Raw genomic sequence first — 15,798 nt, 5'->3', positions numbered from 1 at the left:
AGTACAATTGTCAAAATGTGTGTCAACTGCGTAACGCCAATTTTCAACTGGGAATTGAATTGATTGAGGAATGCAAATCAGACGTCAGGTTTTTTGCTTGAATTGGGGCGGGGGCGGGGGTCGAACACAATTACGTTTTGTGTGATTAGTAGTAATTAGTGCCAAGTGCCAGCGATGCCTTGAGAGTTCACAAAATCTAAAAGGAGAGTTAAAAGTTCAAACTATCTATTTATCTATCTATCTATCTATATATATATATATATATATATATATATATATATATATATATATATATACATATGATCTATTAGAAATAACATTAACATTTAATATCAGTTTATCTATGTATCTACTTTATTTATCTATTCCTTATATTCAACTATACATCTATTGATATTTTTTCTTTATTTCGTTTAATTTCATGGGCACTGTAGGTCAAAACTGATTCACTAACACGTGCAGAATGAAACGAGGCGAGTGGCGCATTGTATGTTGGAGCAGAAGGGGGAACTGATTAAGCCATGATTATATACCTCCTCCTAGACTTGCGATTTGTGAAGTCAGTACCTGGATGGGTAACCGCCAATATTCATACGCAACCAATTTCATTCTCTTACAACGCATGATAAAGAATTGCAAATTATAGAAGTTCTATTTCTCGTCTAAAACACTTTATTCGCTGAGAGAGAGAGAGAGAGAGAGAGAGAGAGAGAGAGAGAGTCAGAGAGAGAGAGAGTTTAAAAGTACCCGAATGCTTTGAAAAAACTGCAAAGGTCATCTACGCATTCCGGTGTTTAACGAATTAATCGGCTCTCTCTCTCCCCCTCCCCCGCCCTCTCTCTCTCTCTCTCTCTCTCTCTCTCTCTCTCTCTCTCTCTCTCTTTTACTACCAATTTACAAAAGCAAGTAAAAAGACAACAGTGAATAATAACAGTTCGAGAGGGCGGACAGCAAGATTGAACGAAGCGGGTTTGGAGGTAAAGTGGATGGCTAAAAAAAAAAAAAAAAAAAAAAAAAAAAGTGCGGGGTGTAGCTAGGGGCCGAAGGGACCCTGCATACACCCTTCAAGTAATGACTACAGTGCACCGCATGAGGTACACTTACGCATTACCCCCTTTCAAGGATGCTTGGATGGGTGACCTCCAAGAAATGACTGGAGACGTTGCCGCATAGCCCCTTGAATATCAGTGATATTAGTGGCAGTTATAATCTCTCAAAAACACCTCATTATCTCCGCTACTAATGGATACCATTCTTAAGTACATATTACGTCAATCACTATCCTATAGTCTTTTTATCTTTAAAGGCTTTTTTTCTTACTTCCACAATTCAATTGATTAACTTGAGTGATGGATGAGAAGGTTAATTAAAATCGAAGACAGGTAAGGCAGGTGATGACGAGGCCCAAGGTCGTTCAATACAATACCGTGGGGTTTAGGTATTATTAATCTAATCTTTCTTTTTCATTACCTGCGAGAAAAGATGGTCTTTAAAGTCGATTTTCCTCCTGGACCTTGGGATTTTGGTGCCGATAACGGCATCAAAAGTTGCTCATAACCTAACATTGTCCAAATCGTTTGTTATTATTATTATTCAGAAGATGAAACCTATTCATAAGGAACAAGCCCACAGGTGCCACTGACTTGGAATTCAAGCTTCCAAAGAATATGGTGTTCATTAGGTAGAAGTAAGAGGAAATAAAGGGAAATACAAAGAGATGAGATCTCATTTATTTAAAAGTAAAAAGAAATTAATAAATAGATAAACATGTATGAAAATGCAAGGAGAATATTATTAGGGTAGTAATGCATTGTATTTTCTCTTGAACTTCTGAAGTTCCATTTGCACGATATCCTCTGGGAGACTGTTCCACAGTCCACGGTGTGAGGAATAAAGGACCTCTGGAACTGAGAAGTTCGACGGCGCGGCTAAACATTCACTGCATATTGGTGCAGCTGTTTAGTGAATCTGGTCGCTCTGGGCAGGAAAAGGCGTATGTGAAAGATCTCTGTTAAAACACAACTTATGAAAAATTGACAAACAAGAGACCATCCGTCGATGGTCCAAGTCATATCTGCTACTACTAAGAAACAGAAACCTACCACTACGAACCACTCTATCTAAAAGAGATAAATCTCTGGCAGAAACAGACATCCACACCGGAGAACAGTCTTCTAGTAAAGGAAGCACAAATGACCTAAAACAGGTCGCGTTGGTTTTATCACTGTTATAAATATGTGAGGCCTTACGAACAATACCTAACTCTCATGAGGCATTTGCTGGAACTTTCATTAGATGTTTCTCCAAAGTAAGTTGTGAGTAAAAGGTTACATCTAGAATTGTTAAAGCTTCAGACTCATTCAGCAAAGTTCCATCCACCTGAAGGGGAGGATGGGTTGGAAAATCTGTATGAGATCTGCAGATCAATAGTATTTTCGTTTTATTAGAGCTCAGCCTCATACCCCACCGACTACACCACTCACTGATCCAGTCCATGTCCCGATTGAGGCTGAGAGCAGTTTCATTTCTCATAAGTGGAGACTTTATTACACCCATAAGCGTTGGCATACTGAACAATCTTGTTTTCCAGGCCAACAACCATATCATTTGTATGCACTAAAAATAACACTGGATCAAGAACACTGCCCTGTGGAACTCCAGACACAATAGGTCTTGGTTCACTAAAGATCCCGTTTACAGCAACTCATTACTGCCTACTCGGTAAGGAAACCTTGAAGTAATCCTAAAACAAATCCACCCACTCCAAGATTCTGAAGTTTAAAAATAAGTGCCTTGTGATTTACTAAATCGAAAGCAGCACTAAAATCTACTCTTTACTCTGCACTCAAAACCATCATCAGGTCCCTAACAAATGATATGTCAAGTCTAAAAAGCATCACAGGTATAACTGCTTCCTATATGCATATTGACTTTCAGATAGCAATCTTTTAGATTGTACACATAATTAAATAGTGGCTTAAAAAAAAGTTTTTCAGCAACTTTGGAGAGCACAGCGAGAACAGATTGGCCTGTAGTTACTGCTGTCTGCAAATAGGCCAATCTTAAGAACAGGCACTGTATTACATACTTGTAATATTATTATACGAGACATTCGTAGATTTTGCCCACAGAATATTATTATTATTATTATTATTATTATTATTATTCAGACTATAAGCCCTATTCAGAGGAAACCAGCCCACAGGGGCCAATGACTTGAAATTCAAGCTTCTAAAGAATATGGTGTTCGCTTGAAAGAAGCTACTGAAGGTAATAGGAAGTACAGAAAGAAGATATCAGTTATTAGAAAAAATAATCAATAAAATAAATAAATAAAAATATAAACAAATTATTCAACTACAAGGTGAATTGTTTTAAGGTAGTAACGCATTGCATCTTCGCTTGAACTTTCAAGTTCTAATTGAACAACATCTGGGAGACTGTTCCGCACCAAAATTTACCTGCCGCATAGGCTTGTCTCACACAGTGTCTTTTTATGGTTTTCCAAAGATTAGCGATGGATATCCTGCTATCTTAGCTAAACTTAGCAGTGTCCCCGTCGTGTTTATCTTACCTTGCGTATCTGTCACAGGAGTAGAATGTCAACAATTATTACAGTTATATTCATGCAAATGGGCCAACATTTTACAAGCAGTCGAAAAAATTGTGTCAAGACAGCAAGTTCCGCCCAGGAACGTTACGTACCGTTTCGAAGCTCGGACCTAGGTACCCTAATCCTGGATAAGTAGCAGACATATTGAGAGATATTTTTGACCAAAAGAAATCGGACAAATAAATTCACGCCGTTTACATGAGCGAAAAATATATATATAGATCTGGCAATATTTACGGAAACATATTCATAAACAATCATGGGTTAAAAAGAGGAAGGAGGCGGGGGATCTTGCGGACCTGGCCTACGGGAGGGGGGAGGGGCGCCCAGAATAATCAGTTATATAGATTTCTATGAAGCTTAAGCAAGACCGGACCATAATACTGAATTCCATTGAGGAGGATCCAAATTTTTGCCCAGCGTAAATGAGCTCTCTCTCTCTCTCTCTCTCTCTCTCAACGCTTCAACGAGAAAGGGACAACAATTCAAATATTCACTCACGAATCCTACGGTCTGTTGCAAGTTTGGTTTAATATATCATTTAAGAATGTAATGAGAAAAGTATTGATTGGAATTAGTATTTACCTAATGGGAATTCATTCATAAATCAGGTCGTGGTCAATCCTAATTATTCTGGGAATTAACTGGGAACCATTTAATAAGATTATAAAATTCTTAGACTGAAGCAATTATAGATTAAATTTACGTTTTTTATTATATGGTAAAAATAATTCCAGAATTCCCTTCATAAAATTCTGGTAAATTATCGTAATAATTACAGGTAAATCATTTGAATATACCCTAACTACAAACGCTCGTATTTAAAGATAAAAAAAAAATCAATCTCTAACTATAAACATCATTGTACGGATAAAAATATCTATTAATAAATAAAAATAAAAATATTAATAAAAATAAAAATAAGTTATGAATAGAAGTTTATAATCTAGAGCAAAACATCAGTAAGTTAAATTATTTAATAAAATTCATAAAGGTAATTAATGGTGAACATTCTAAATATCATAAAAACAAAAAATACAAAATATATAAAAAATCTAAATGCAATCATCAACAGAGTAAAATAATTATATATTGTATAGTAATCTAAGATGAAAAGTGAAGGATATAAGAATATATAATTACCACTGGGATAATAAAAAATAATCCATTTAAATAAGTAAAAAAACAGTAATTAAAGGTAAAAATTCTTAAACCGAGATAAATAGATTTTAACATGACAAATATAAACAGAAGGAATTAGGTGAATTACCTAAACCTTGCATTAAACCTCGTCTTCATAGAAATAAATTTACGGCAAAGTTATAAAACAATTTTCTAAACCGTCAAGATAAACACAATGTCACAAGTCGTGTATATATATATATATATATATATATATATATATATATATATATATATATATATATATATATATAGTATATGTGTGTGTGTGTATTGTGGAAACACAGGAGAAAATAAACCCTCCATTCTAGAACTGAACGTAAAAGAAAACTGATCAAACATGTTTACTCTCGAGTTCACAACTCACCCACAAAATCATGTACAAGAATGGGAATCCTGACAGGAGCTTAATATTATCTCTTGGAATCAGTTCACAAGAACTATTGCAAAGTGACTATACATTCATTACCCCAATTATTTATTTAACCAAAGGATAACTATTTGCGATGCGCCGAAATCACCAAATTATAATCCTGAAAAAACTACAGTAAAAATATCCTTCTGTTCTTAATATAAACTGGCGCCAAAAAAAAAGAGATAAACCGAAGGATAACTATTTCCGAAGTACTGAAATCACCAAATTATAGATCTAAAAAAAAATACTGCAAAAATATCCTTCCATTTCCTAATATCCTACACTGGCACTAAAATATCCATTTATAACCAAAGGGTAAGTATTTTTGAAGCGTTGAAATCACCGAATCATAAATCTGAAAAATACAATAAAAATATCCTTTTATTCCTTGATATGCTAAACTAGCACCAAAAAAGGATATCTAATCAAAGGATATCTATTTTCGAGGCACTGAAATCACCAAATTATAACTGGCTGGAAAAATATGCGTTACAAATATCTTCCTATTTCTTACTATCTTAACTGGCGCCAAAAAGGATGTATACCTGTATAACCGAAGGATAACTATTTCCAAATCATCAAATGAAATCACCCAATTATAACTGGCTGGAAAATATACGTTAATAAATAGCTTTCGATTTTTTTAAACAAATGGCGTCAAAAAAGGGAAAAATTCATCAATTAACTGTTTAATTACCTTGCAGGACAATACCGGTTTTATCGTCTTCCCTCAGCCAAGCAGAAAACGCCCAAACTCCTTTTAAAAAAGTTTTTGATTACCGCCACACAGTCACATGTTCGTCACCATCTCGAGTCACACTTAACTAAATACACCTTTATAAAAAGCAGACTCTTTTGCAAGAAGCGTTACGTCCGTACGAAACGGCACTGTGACCCACACTAACGCGATTAGACTGACAGTAACATTTCCTGACTGCGATACGTTTATGACGTCACACGCCTCATCTCCGAACAGGTTGCATCTTAGGTCAAAATCTTTGAGAATATTTTGGTGTTCGTTATTTATATTACAATAAAGGTAGTCTAATGCTTTGTTGAAAAGTTGTTTTCGTAGGTAAAATGGTAAATTAGTTCCATTATGGCCTTGTTTTTAAACAATTACCGCTGACGAATCGTACGTCAGGCAGCGCCGTGCTCTTGTATGGGAAGAAGAAGCGCCCGGCACGGCCTTTTAGTTTCCTGGTGTCATCCAAATCTCGACGGAAAACAAAGTATAATCACCCATCCAATTTCCTTTATCCATAATAGACTATTGCAAGATTGCCATTTTAATCCAAGCAATGATAATTACGGAGCCATCACACGTAAGCTATTAGGAAAAATCAAGGTCTTTCTCTCACTCTTTCTAATCAATTCCCGCGCTAAACAAGGTCGTCCCCATACGGCAGGAGGGCATTTAAGAGTGGAAACTGCCTTGTCTCCTCACACGGTCATTAAAGGCTCTCATTCTCCCCCATTTAAGCAATTGAATGAGCTGCTACCGTGCAACTGTGCAATTGTGTGAACTGTGAATGTGTCGTTTCTTTTGCACAATTACTTAATTGGTTCGCACGGTACTACTTGTTATCATAGATAATATTAGTTATAAATAGATTTTTATTTCCTTGTCTTGGAATTAGTATATTTTCGTGGGATTATATTTTCGCGGGATTAAATAGCAGTCATTGTTATTACTTTACTCTTTATTTAAAAAATTAATATCAAATATCATTTGCAAGAGGAATTATTAAAATTATTATTGACATAAGTGTTCTTTCTTTAATTTTTTTACATTGTTGTATTTTAATGAAAAACGTATTGGAAGAAATAAGAATATAAACAGTTCATTATTCTTTCTCTCTTTCTCCTTTTACTGGACTGATAGTGGCACGTATGGTTGAGTTTCCTTATTAAAAAAAATGAAAGAAGTGAGTGACCACTGTTCCGTCATTAGTAGATATTAGGAATCCCACTCGACGAGGTAATCCTAACAAACGGCCCCCAACCCACCTTTAGTGAAACCCCTCCAGTCAAAGCATGCCAAAGTTAACCAGAAAAAAGCTGAATAAAAAAAGCGGTTTTACCAACTGATGAAAACTTTCGACTTCGACAAAATCCCGCCGGACTACTGTAGATTCCCCGGCCCCAGGCCCCCCCCCGCCCCGAGAACAACTGATTCCGCACATTGCGACTCTCTTCCGGAAGAGTCCGATTCGGTAGAAAAACAAAAGAATTTCGTTGTTTTTTTACCCTCAAATTTGGTTTCAAAGGTCGTGGCTAAGTCTATGTCAGTTCTTTTCCCTATTTGTACTCAAAGACCGTGGCTGGGCCGATATCAGTTATTTTTTCCCAATTGGAGTCAAAGATCGTGGCTAGCCCAATAACAGTAATATTTTCCCACTTGGATTCAAAGACCGTGGCTACGCCGGTATCAGTTATTTTTCCCAGTTGGATTCAAAGATCGTGGCTAGCCCGATATCAGTTATTTTTCCCACTTGGATTCAAAGATCGTGGCTAGCCCGATATCAGTTATTTTTCCCACTTGGATTCAAAGATAGTGGCTAGCCCGATATCAGTTATTTTTCCCACTTGGATTCAAAGATCGTGGCTAGGCCGATATCAGTAATTTTTCCCACCTGGATTCAAAGATCGTGGCTAGCCCGATATCAGTTATTTTTCCCACTTGGATTCAAAGATAGTGGCTAGGCTGATATCAGTTATTTTTCCCAGATGGATCAAAATCGTGGCTAGGCCGATATCAGTTATTTTTCCCAGTTGGATTCAAAGATTGTGGCTAGGCCTGATATCAGTTATTTTTTCCCAGTTGGATTCAAAGATTGTGGCTGGCCGATCGATATCAGTTATTTTTCCCAGTTGGCTTCAAAGATCGTGGCTAGGCCAATATCAGTTATTTTTCCCACTTGGATTCAAAGATCGTGGCTAGGCCAATATCAGTTATTTTTCCCACTTGGATTCAAAGATCGTGGCTAGGCCGATATCTGTTATTTTTCCCAGTTGGATTCAAAGACCGTGGCTAGGCCGATATCAGTTATTTTTCCCAGTTGGATTCAAAGATCATGGCTAGCCCGATATCAGTTATTTTTCCCAGCTGGATTCAAAGATAGTGGCTAGGCCGATATCAGTTATTTTTCCCACTTGGATTCAAAGATCGTGGCTAGCCCGATATCAGTTATTTTTCCCACTTGGATTCAAAGATCGTGGCTAGGCTGACATCAGTTATTTTTCCCACTTGGATTCAAAGATCGTGGCTAGGCCGATATCAGTTATTTTTCCCAGTTGGATTCAAAGACCGTGGCTAGGCCGACATCAGTTATTGTTCCCAGTTGGATTCAAAGATCGTGGTTAGGCCGACATCAGTTATTTTTCTCACTTGGATAAGCTCTTTGTTGGGTGAGTCACTAGAGCTGCGGACTGTCACTCGATGGGCCTGAGTTCAATTCCCAGCCGTGATGAAGAGTTAGAGGAATTTATTTCTGGTGATAGAAATTTATTTCTTGCTATAATGTGGTTCGGATTCCACAATATTTTGTAGGTCCCAGTTGCTAAGTAACCAATTGGTTCTGCCACGTAAAAATAAGTCTAATCCTTCCCAGCTGGAGAGCTGTTAATCAGCTCAGTGGTCTGGCCGAAACTAAGGTATACTTAACTTTTCCCACTTGGATTCAAAGACCGTGGCTAGGCCAACATCAGTTATTTTTCCCACTTGGATTCAAAGATTGTGGCTAGGCCGATATCAATTATTTTTCCCACTTGGATTCAAAGACCGTGGTTAGGCCAATATCAGTTATTTTTCCCACTTGGATTCAAAGATCGTGGCTAGGCCAATACCAGTTATTTTTCCCACTTGGATTCAACGACCGTGGCTAGGCCGATATCAATTATTTTTCCCAGATGGATTCAAAGATCGTGGCTACGCCGGTATCAGTTATTTTTTCCCAGTTGCATTCAAAGACTTGGCTAGGCTGATATCAGTTATTTTTCCCACTTGGATTCAAAGATCGCAGCTGGCCGATATTAGTTTTTTCCCAGTTGGATTCAAAGATCGTGGCTAGCCCGATATCAGTTATTTTCCCACCTGGATTCAAAGATCGTAGCTGCCAATATCAGTTATTTTCCCACCTGGATTCAAAGATCGTGGCTACGCCGGTATCAGTTATTTTTCCCAGTTGGATTCAAAGATCGTGGCTAGCCCGATATCAGTTATTTTTCCCAGTTGGATTCAAAGATCGTGGCTAGGCTGATATGTTATTTTTTCCCGGCTGGATTCAAAGATCACTGCTTGGCCGATATAAATTATTTTTCCCAGATGAATTCAAAGATCGTGGCTAGGCCAATATCAGTTATTTTTCCCAGTTGGATTCCAAGATTGTGGCTAGGCCGATATCAGTTATTTTTCCCAGTTGGATTCAAAGATCTTGGCTAGGCCGATATTAGTTATTTTCCCCACTTGGATTCAAAGATCGTGGCTAGGCTGATGTCAGTTATTTTTTCCCAGTTGGATTCAAAGATCGTGGCTAGGCTAGGCCTATACCAGTTATTTTTCCCACTTGGATTCAAAGATCGTGGCTAGGCCGATATTAGTTATTTTTCCCACTTGGATTCAAAGATCGTGGCTAGGCTGATGTCAGTTATTTTTTCCTAGTTGGATTCAAAGATCATGGCTAGGCTAGGCCGATACCAGTTATTTTTCCCAGTTGGATTCAAAGATCGTGGCTAGGCCTATGTCAGTTATTTTTTCCTATTAGTACTCAAAGACCGTGGCTAGGCCTGTGTCAGTTATTCTTCATTGTGAACTGTCAATTTTAGTTATCTGTATTCCTTTTAATTCACATTTATTGAGCTAATACATGATTTAACTTACCAGTTATATATATAAATATATATATACATGCAAATGACAAATTTATAAGCATTTTCCTTCAAAATGTGAAAATAATTACATCATCACTGTTAACATTTTTGTTTACATTTCCTTTTCTTCAAATATCTGCATTAGTGCCATCATTACCATCAATTCAACATTCAAACATGGAGAAAGGTTGTATATACTGTATATTTATATATACTGTATATATGTGTATATACATATATCTGTATATGTATGTATATATATGTATAAGTGTGTATATATATATGTATATATGTGAGTGTGTGTCTTGATTATACAAAACTGGCTCAGCTGACCCCCAAAACCGGTGTGTTATTCCTCTTTGCGTAGAATGAACTGTACAGAGAAGACGCCTTTCTGACAAACACATAGTTGAAAACCGGAGCGTCCCTTGCAATAGTGTGGAGAGTGTAGCCCTTCGAGGTAAACCTAAAGAAAACAAATAGAAAATATAATTTAAAAGGCCAATTATGTTGAGTTATGGCCTGTAATTGTCACACAAATACTTCTTTAACTTTTTTTGTTTTTTGAGGTGTTTGAATTTGAATCTCTCTGACAGCCTTGAAATCCGAGGGAGAACAAATGCAGATATTCTCCTATCACAGGTGGGATTGAAACCAGTTCTGCATTCAACGCCTTTTGGAATTCAAAGCTTCAAGTGGGAAGCATATCCAAGTATATTAGGATGTGGTGAAGTTGATTGATTATTGCAGGTAATATGATTAATACTATTCAAGAATATGACCTGTAGATTATACATACATACATACATATATATATATATATATATATATATATATATATATATATATATATATATATATATATATATATATAATATATATATATATATATATATATATATATATATATATATATATATATATATATATACATATATAAAAAACAGGACGATATCTAACAAAGATTTTATTTTAAAAAGTTCGAAGTCCTCAAAGGGTTTTTTTTTACGGCTACTGGATGATGATAACTTTTTAAATAAAATCTCCGTTAGATATTACCTTGTTTGAATGAGGTTCCGTTATTCTTTGTGTGAATCCACAGCACAATTGTGCAAGTGATCAATCCTAACATGTAAATATATACTTACCACTGAATAAAGTCTTCATCTCTCTCATCTCTGAGCACAGTGTTCGGATTCTGGTGCTCCACCATCCAGGCATCCACCATCACTCCCCCCTCCCCCTCGTGATCTAGAAGGGACCTCGCTACCTCTCCTTCGACGCCTGCGCAGGATATTAATGACATTTGTCAGATGTGACGAGAATAAGGATTTGTTTTAGTCTCAAGTTTATGTAAATTTTGAAAAAAAAAGTCTAGTTAAGAATTGGACAAAGTTTAGACGTAGGTGTGTATTACCAAAATGACCTCTTAACCTAGACCAGAGAGAAGAATGAAAGGCTATGCAGAATGGTAAGCTTTGATTTTACCTTCTACATCGAGCGAGACGAAATGGACGTGGGACACCCCAATAGCTTTCAGGAGGCTTAGCAGAGGAAAGCACTGGACCTGATTAAACGTCTGGTGGGCGGCGCCCTCACTCCTGCTGGCCATGGGAGAAGAGTAGAGGGCGTTCATGGCTTTGAAGCCAAATTCGAAACGTTTGTTTTTGTCGTTAGATAACGTCACCAACGTTTCCTGTGGGGTGGCGTTCAGAACGTTTGGCTTTTTGTATTTTCATTTTATTAGATGTTTGGTTGAAATACTGTCAATAATTTAGTATTTTATGCCTTATAGTATTCACGAATTAAAATTATATAATTTTACAATAACACGGCTTTGTATATAACTTGAACACGTATCTGTAACTTATAAACTACGCTATTCCTAAATGATAACCAACGTTTACTCAGTGCTACCAACAGAAACACCACATATTTACCATTACAGGGTAAGGCTTCGTGGACAAACAGCAGTTGGCAGCCATGGCCCTCCGATTCTTGCGAAGCAAATGAGCGAACATTTTACCATCAGGCTCCACTAAAAGTCCTTCCCATCCCTTGACCCTCTCGAGGTAAAGCGTGTTCGAGAGGTACTCGCCGTCGAGGGCGCCCGCCTCAACGAAGAATCCCGGAGGACGGTCATCGAAGAGATCCTTCAGGATTCTCTGAAGGGGAGGGAAGCCAATGGGATGGGTTAGGTATTGGTTGTACGCTGCGTTGGCGGGATTTCTTGCATCGAGCATCTTCAGGTTGTAGTTTCCAGAGCCGGATCCAATTAACACGCTTTTTGGGAAGAACAACAACAATACTTCAATAAAGTAATTTGTCTTATTAAGTCCAATTTGTCACTGTAGTTCCCAGAGCTAGGTCTAATCGACACGCTTTTAGGGTGGTAGAATAATACTGTTATAAAGTTATTTGTTGGTAAGTCTAATTTGTTATTGTAATTCCCAGAGCTAGGTTTAATCAAGTTGTTTGTTTTTTGAGTCCAACTGGTTTTTGTAATTCCCAGAGCTAGGTCTAATCAACATACGTCTTGCGAAGAAGAATAATACTTTGATAAATAAAGTTATTTGTTTTTTAATTCCAGTTTGTTGTTTTAATTCTCAGAGCTAGGTCTGACCAACACGCGTTTTGGGAAGAAGAAGAATACCAACAAATATATAATATCTTTTTTTGGTTTTTAGTCTAATTTCTTATTGTATTTCCAGAGGAAGGACCATTTACCATGGCTTTTTTGGAGGAAAAAGAAAACAAAAGTTAATAAGTAAAATTAAATGTCTCCTCACTGCAATTTGCTACTGAGAACATAAAACTAAACCTATTTAGGCATCCCATGGCTTTCTCCTGGTTAGTTGCAACCTCCGAGACTTAACTCACGACCAGATATATAATTCAGCGATTAACAGACACCAACAGATTTGATAAATATGGCTAAATTACCCCATCTTGCTAGTGAGACAATTATCATAACCACTAAATGGTTACAGGTGAACAAACTGAATAGACTTGAATATTGAGCAGAAATCTAAGACTTTCTTAAAAATTTGATAAAAAAAAACGAAAAAACTGAAAAAACATGACAGGTCTAATAAGCCTCGAAGACTATAAACCACAACTGCCAAAATCAAGGGTACCACCCGGTGGCAAATTCCCGGGATTTTTCTTTTTTTAGTAGTTGCACCAGCCCTTGGTTTTTTTTTTTTTGCCATGCCCCTAGGTTAGGTTAGAGATTACTGCTTTTAAAGTAATTTGGGTGTAGGAAACACAATGAGATTATTTTCAAGAAAATTCTACGGTTAGTTTTTAAGACCTGGCGTTCGACTTTTTTCAGGGAATGGTTCCGGTACTCGGTTACACCTCGGGAAAATGCCACCTGGTGAGACGAATGTGGGACTCCCAAAACTAAACCAGAACGAACTTGAAAAATATCTATACTCACTTAGATCTCAAGTAAGAAATCAGTCTTGGATCCGTAGGTGATATTGGCCCATTTAGAAATGCAAGGAATATCACCTCTTCTTGATATTTCTACAAAGAATAAAAAAAGAAGGAAATTTTAGGTCTGGTATGTTTTCTTTGCTCTCTCTCTCCGGTCAGTGCTGCAACCTACTACAGTCGACTGACCTCTATGGACATATTCAGTAATTGGAACTATCACCCATAGAGGGTATATATGAAGATGCTATCTTTATACTTATACAAGTAATATGTAGTTCGGTGGTCTTCCACCAGAGCGGTGGTGCAGAGTTTTGCGGCCATCTTGAAAGGCCTGGTAACTGCACAAATTGAACAGGGCTTAGTGCAACTGTGAATTTTTTTATCCTGAACGTTTAATGAGTAAGTGTTTAGTAAATGTTTAGTGAGTGTTTAGGGTTTAGTGAATGTTTAGTAAGCGTTTAGTGAATGTTTAGTGGGCGTTTAGTGAATGTTTATGAGTAAATGTTTGGTAAATGTTTAGTGTTTAGTGAATGTTTTATGAATGTTAGTGAATGTTTAGTGAAATTTAGGGTTGGGCGAATGTTTAATGTTTAAGTGTTTACTGAGTGTTTAGGGTTTAGTGAATGTTTTGTGAATGTTAGTGTTTTGTGAATGTCTAGTGTGTAAGTGTTTAGTGAGTGTTTAATGAGTGATTAGTGAATGTTCAGTGACTGTTTAGTGTTTAATTAGTGTTTAGAGGTTTAATGAGCATTTAGGGTTTAGTGACTATTTAATATTTAATGAGTGTTTAGGGTTTAGTGAGTGTTTAGTATATAGTGATTTTTTAGTGTACAGTGAGTTCTTAGTGAATGTTTAGTGCATAGTGAGTGCTTAGTGAATGTTTAATGAGTTTTTAGTGTTTAATGAATGTTTAGGATTAAGTGAGTGTTTATGGTACAGTGAGTATTTAGTGTTTCATGAGTGTTTAGTGACTGCCTGGTGAGTGTTGAGTATTCAGTGAGTGTATAGTGTCATTGAGTGTGAGTGTATAATAAGTGCAAGTTTTTAGAGAGTGGGAGTGTATAGTAAGTGTGAGTGGTTAGTGAGTGTGAGTGTATAGTGAGTGTTAGTGTTTAGTGATTGTACATTACTGTTTAGTTAGTGTTTAGTGACTGTGAGCAAAGAAAGTCCTGTAGTTTACAGGAACCAATTATGCTAGACATTGCTTAGATCCAAGAGCAGATGCTTGGGCCTTGACCACAATGGTTGCAGTGCTTAGGCCAACCTGTTTTTGCAAGGTAATTTTTCTCTGTGAAATTGGGTCAAGTAATAATAATAATAATAATAATAATAATAATGGTGCTACTATAGTATGATATCTACCGAGCTATTCACGACCTACCAAAAATAAATAATATGGACAGATAGATAGATAGATAGATAGATTCTTGACATAAATAGGTAGATTGACAAAAATTAATAAACCTTTGTCATTGTTACAAAAGTCGCCCTTTAAAAAAGTATACGTTTTGAAATAACAACAAATAAACGATGACATTACAGCAATATTTACGTTAAAAAATCTATGGACATTTTTTTATAAAGACTGTTTTACCAGTGTCATACAGATTTACTGTAACACCAATGCATCAACATGACGTAACAAATAACAAAACATTATGAGTCTATCTTAATGAGTCTAACATTGAGCCTATCTTTAACACTATGAGTCTATCTTAAAGATTGTGAATCTATCTTTAACGTTACAAGTATGTCTTACACATTATGAGTAACTCAAACGTCAAGAGTCTATCTTACCTTTAGACCAACAAACATGGCTACAAAAACTCCAATCACCAACAGGGTCGTTCCCAAGCTCCGAAAGATTTTGTACATTTTCGAGAACCAATTCGCACACAAACAACTGAAATTAGTTTATCAAGTCACCGACGATGATGATCATAGCTTTTGCGACGACTGCGTGCTGTTAAAAGTCATCTAGTCAGTAGATGAAATTGGATTAAAGTTGGAATGATTTTGGAACGAAACACAGGCGGAAAATAGAGGCTTACTAGGGCGCAATTGCGCATGCGCCGAGGAAGTTTACGTTCAGGAAAATTTAGAGAAAATGATTTCTCTCTGTGTCGATAACCAACACCCCACACACACACACCCTTTTCCATTTAGAGCAGACTACTTACCGTTATACCAGGTGTGCTCAAAGTAAAAAGGTGACAAAGGATTTGGCACTTAGCCCCAGTTAATAACAGGCACGAATCGTCCTGCGCGTTAGTGA

At 36.8% G+C, this 15,798-nt stretch overlaps 2 protein-coding genes across 3 annotated transcripts in view; both read right to left on the bottom strand.

The window, feature by feature from the left end:
- LOC136855088 (uncharacterized) overlaps window positions 1–6,115 on the bottom strand; it is a 102,996-nt gene extending 96,881 nt beyond the window's left edge. For both annotated transcript variants that reach the window (XM_067131899.1, XM_067131900.1), the window contains exon 1: window positions 5,908–6,115. The gene's annotated coding sequence lies outside the window, so the exon portion shown is untranslated. The remainder of the gene's footprint in view (window positions 1–5,907) is intronic.
- A 2,744-nt stretch (window positions 6,116–8,859) lies between these two features.
- On the bottom strand, window positions 8,860–15,537 carry LOC136855087 (protein Star-like). Its single transcript, XM_067131897.1, has 6 exons — window positions 15,321–15,537; window positions 13,525–13,613; window positions 12,023–12,365; window positions 11,571–11,778; window positions 11,231–11,366; window positions 8,860–10,548 (listed from the first exon to the last, which is right to left on the bottom strand). Exons 1-6 carry the CDS (start codon window positions 15,396–15,398, stop codon window positions 10,407–10,409), a joined length of 996 nt encoding a protein of 331 aa, XP_066987998.1. The 5' UTR covers window positions 15,399–15,537; the 3' UTR covers window positions 8,860–10,406.
- Window positions 15,538–15,798: the final 261 nt, after the last annotated feature.

Source organism: Macrobrachium rosenbergii, chromosome 30 (assembly GCF_040412425.1).
Source record: "Macrobrachium rosenbergii isolate ZJJX-2024 chromosome 30, ASM4041242v1, whole genome shotgun sequence".
In the NCBI taxonomy this organism is placed as follows: Eukaryota; Metazoa; Arthropoda; class Malacostraca; order Decapoda; family Palaemonidae; genus Macrobrachium; species Macrobrachium rosenbergii.
The sequence above is the reverse complement of the archived record's forward strand: the minus strand, read 5'-3'. Positions and strand labels throughout refer to the sequence as shown.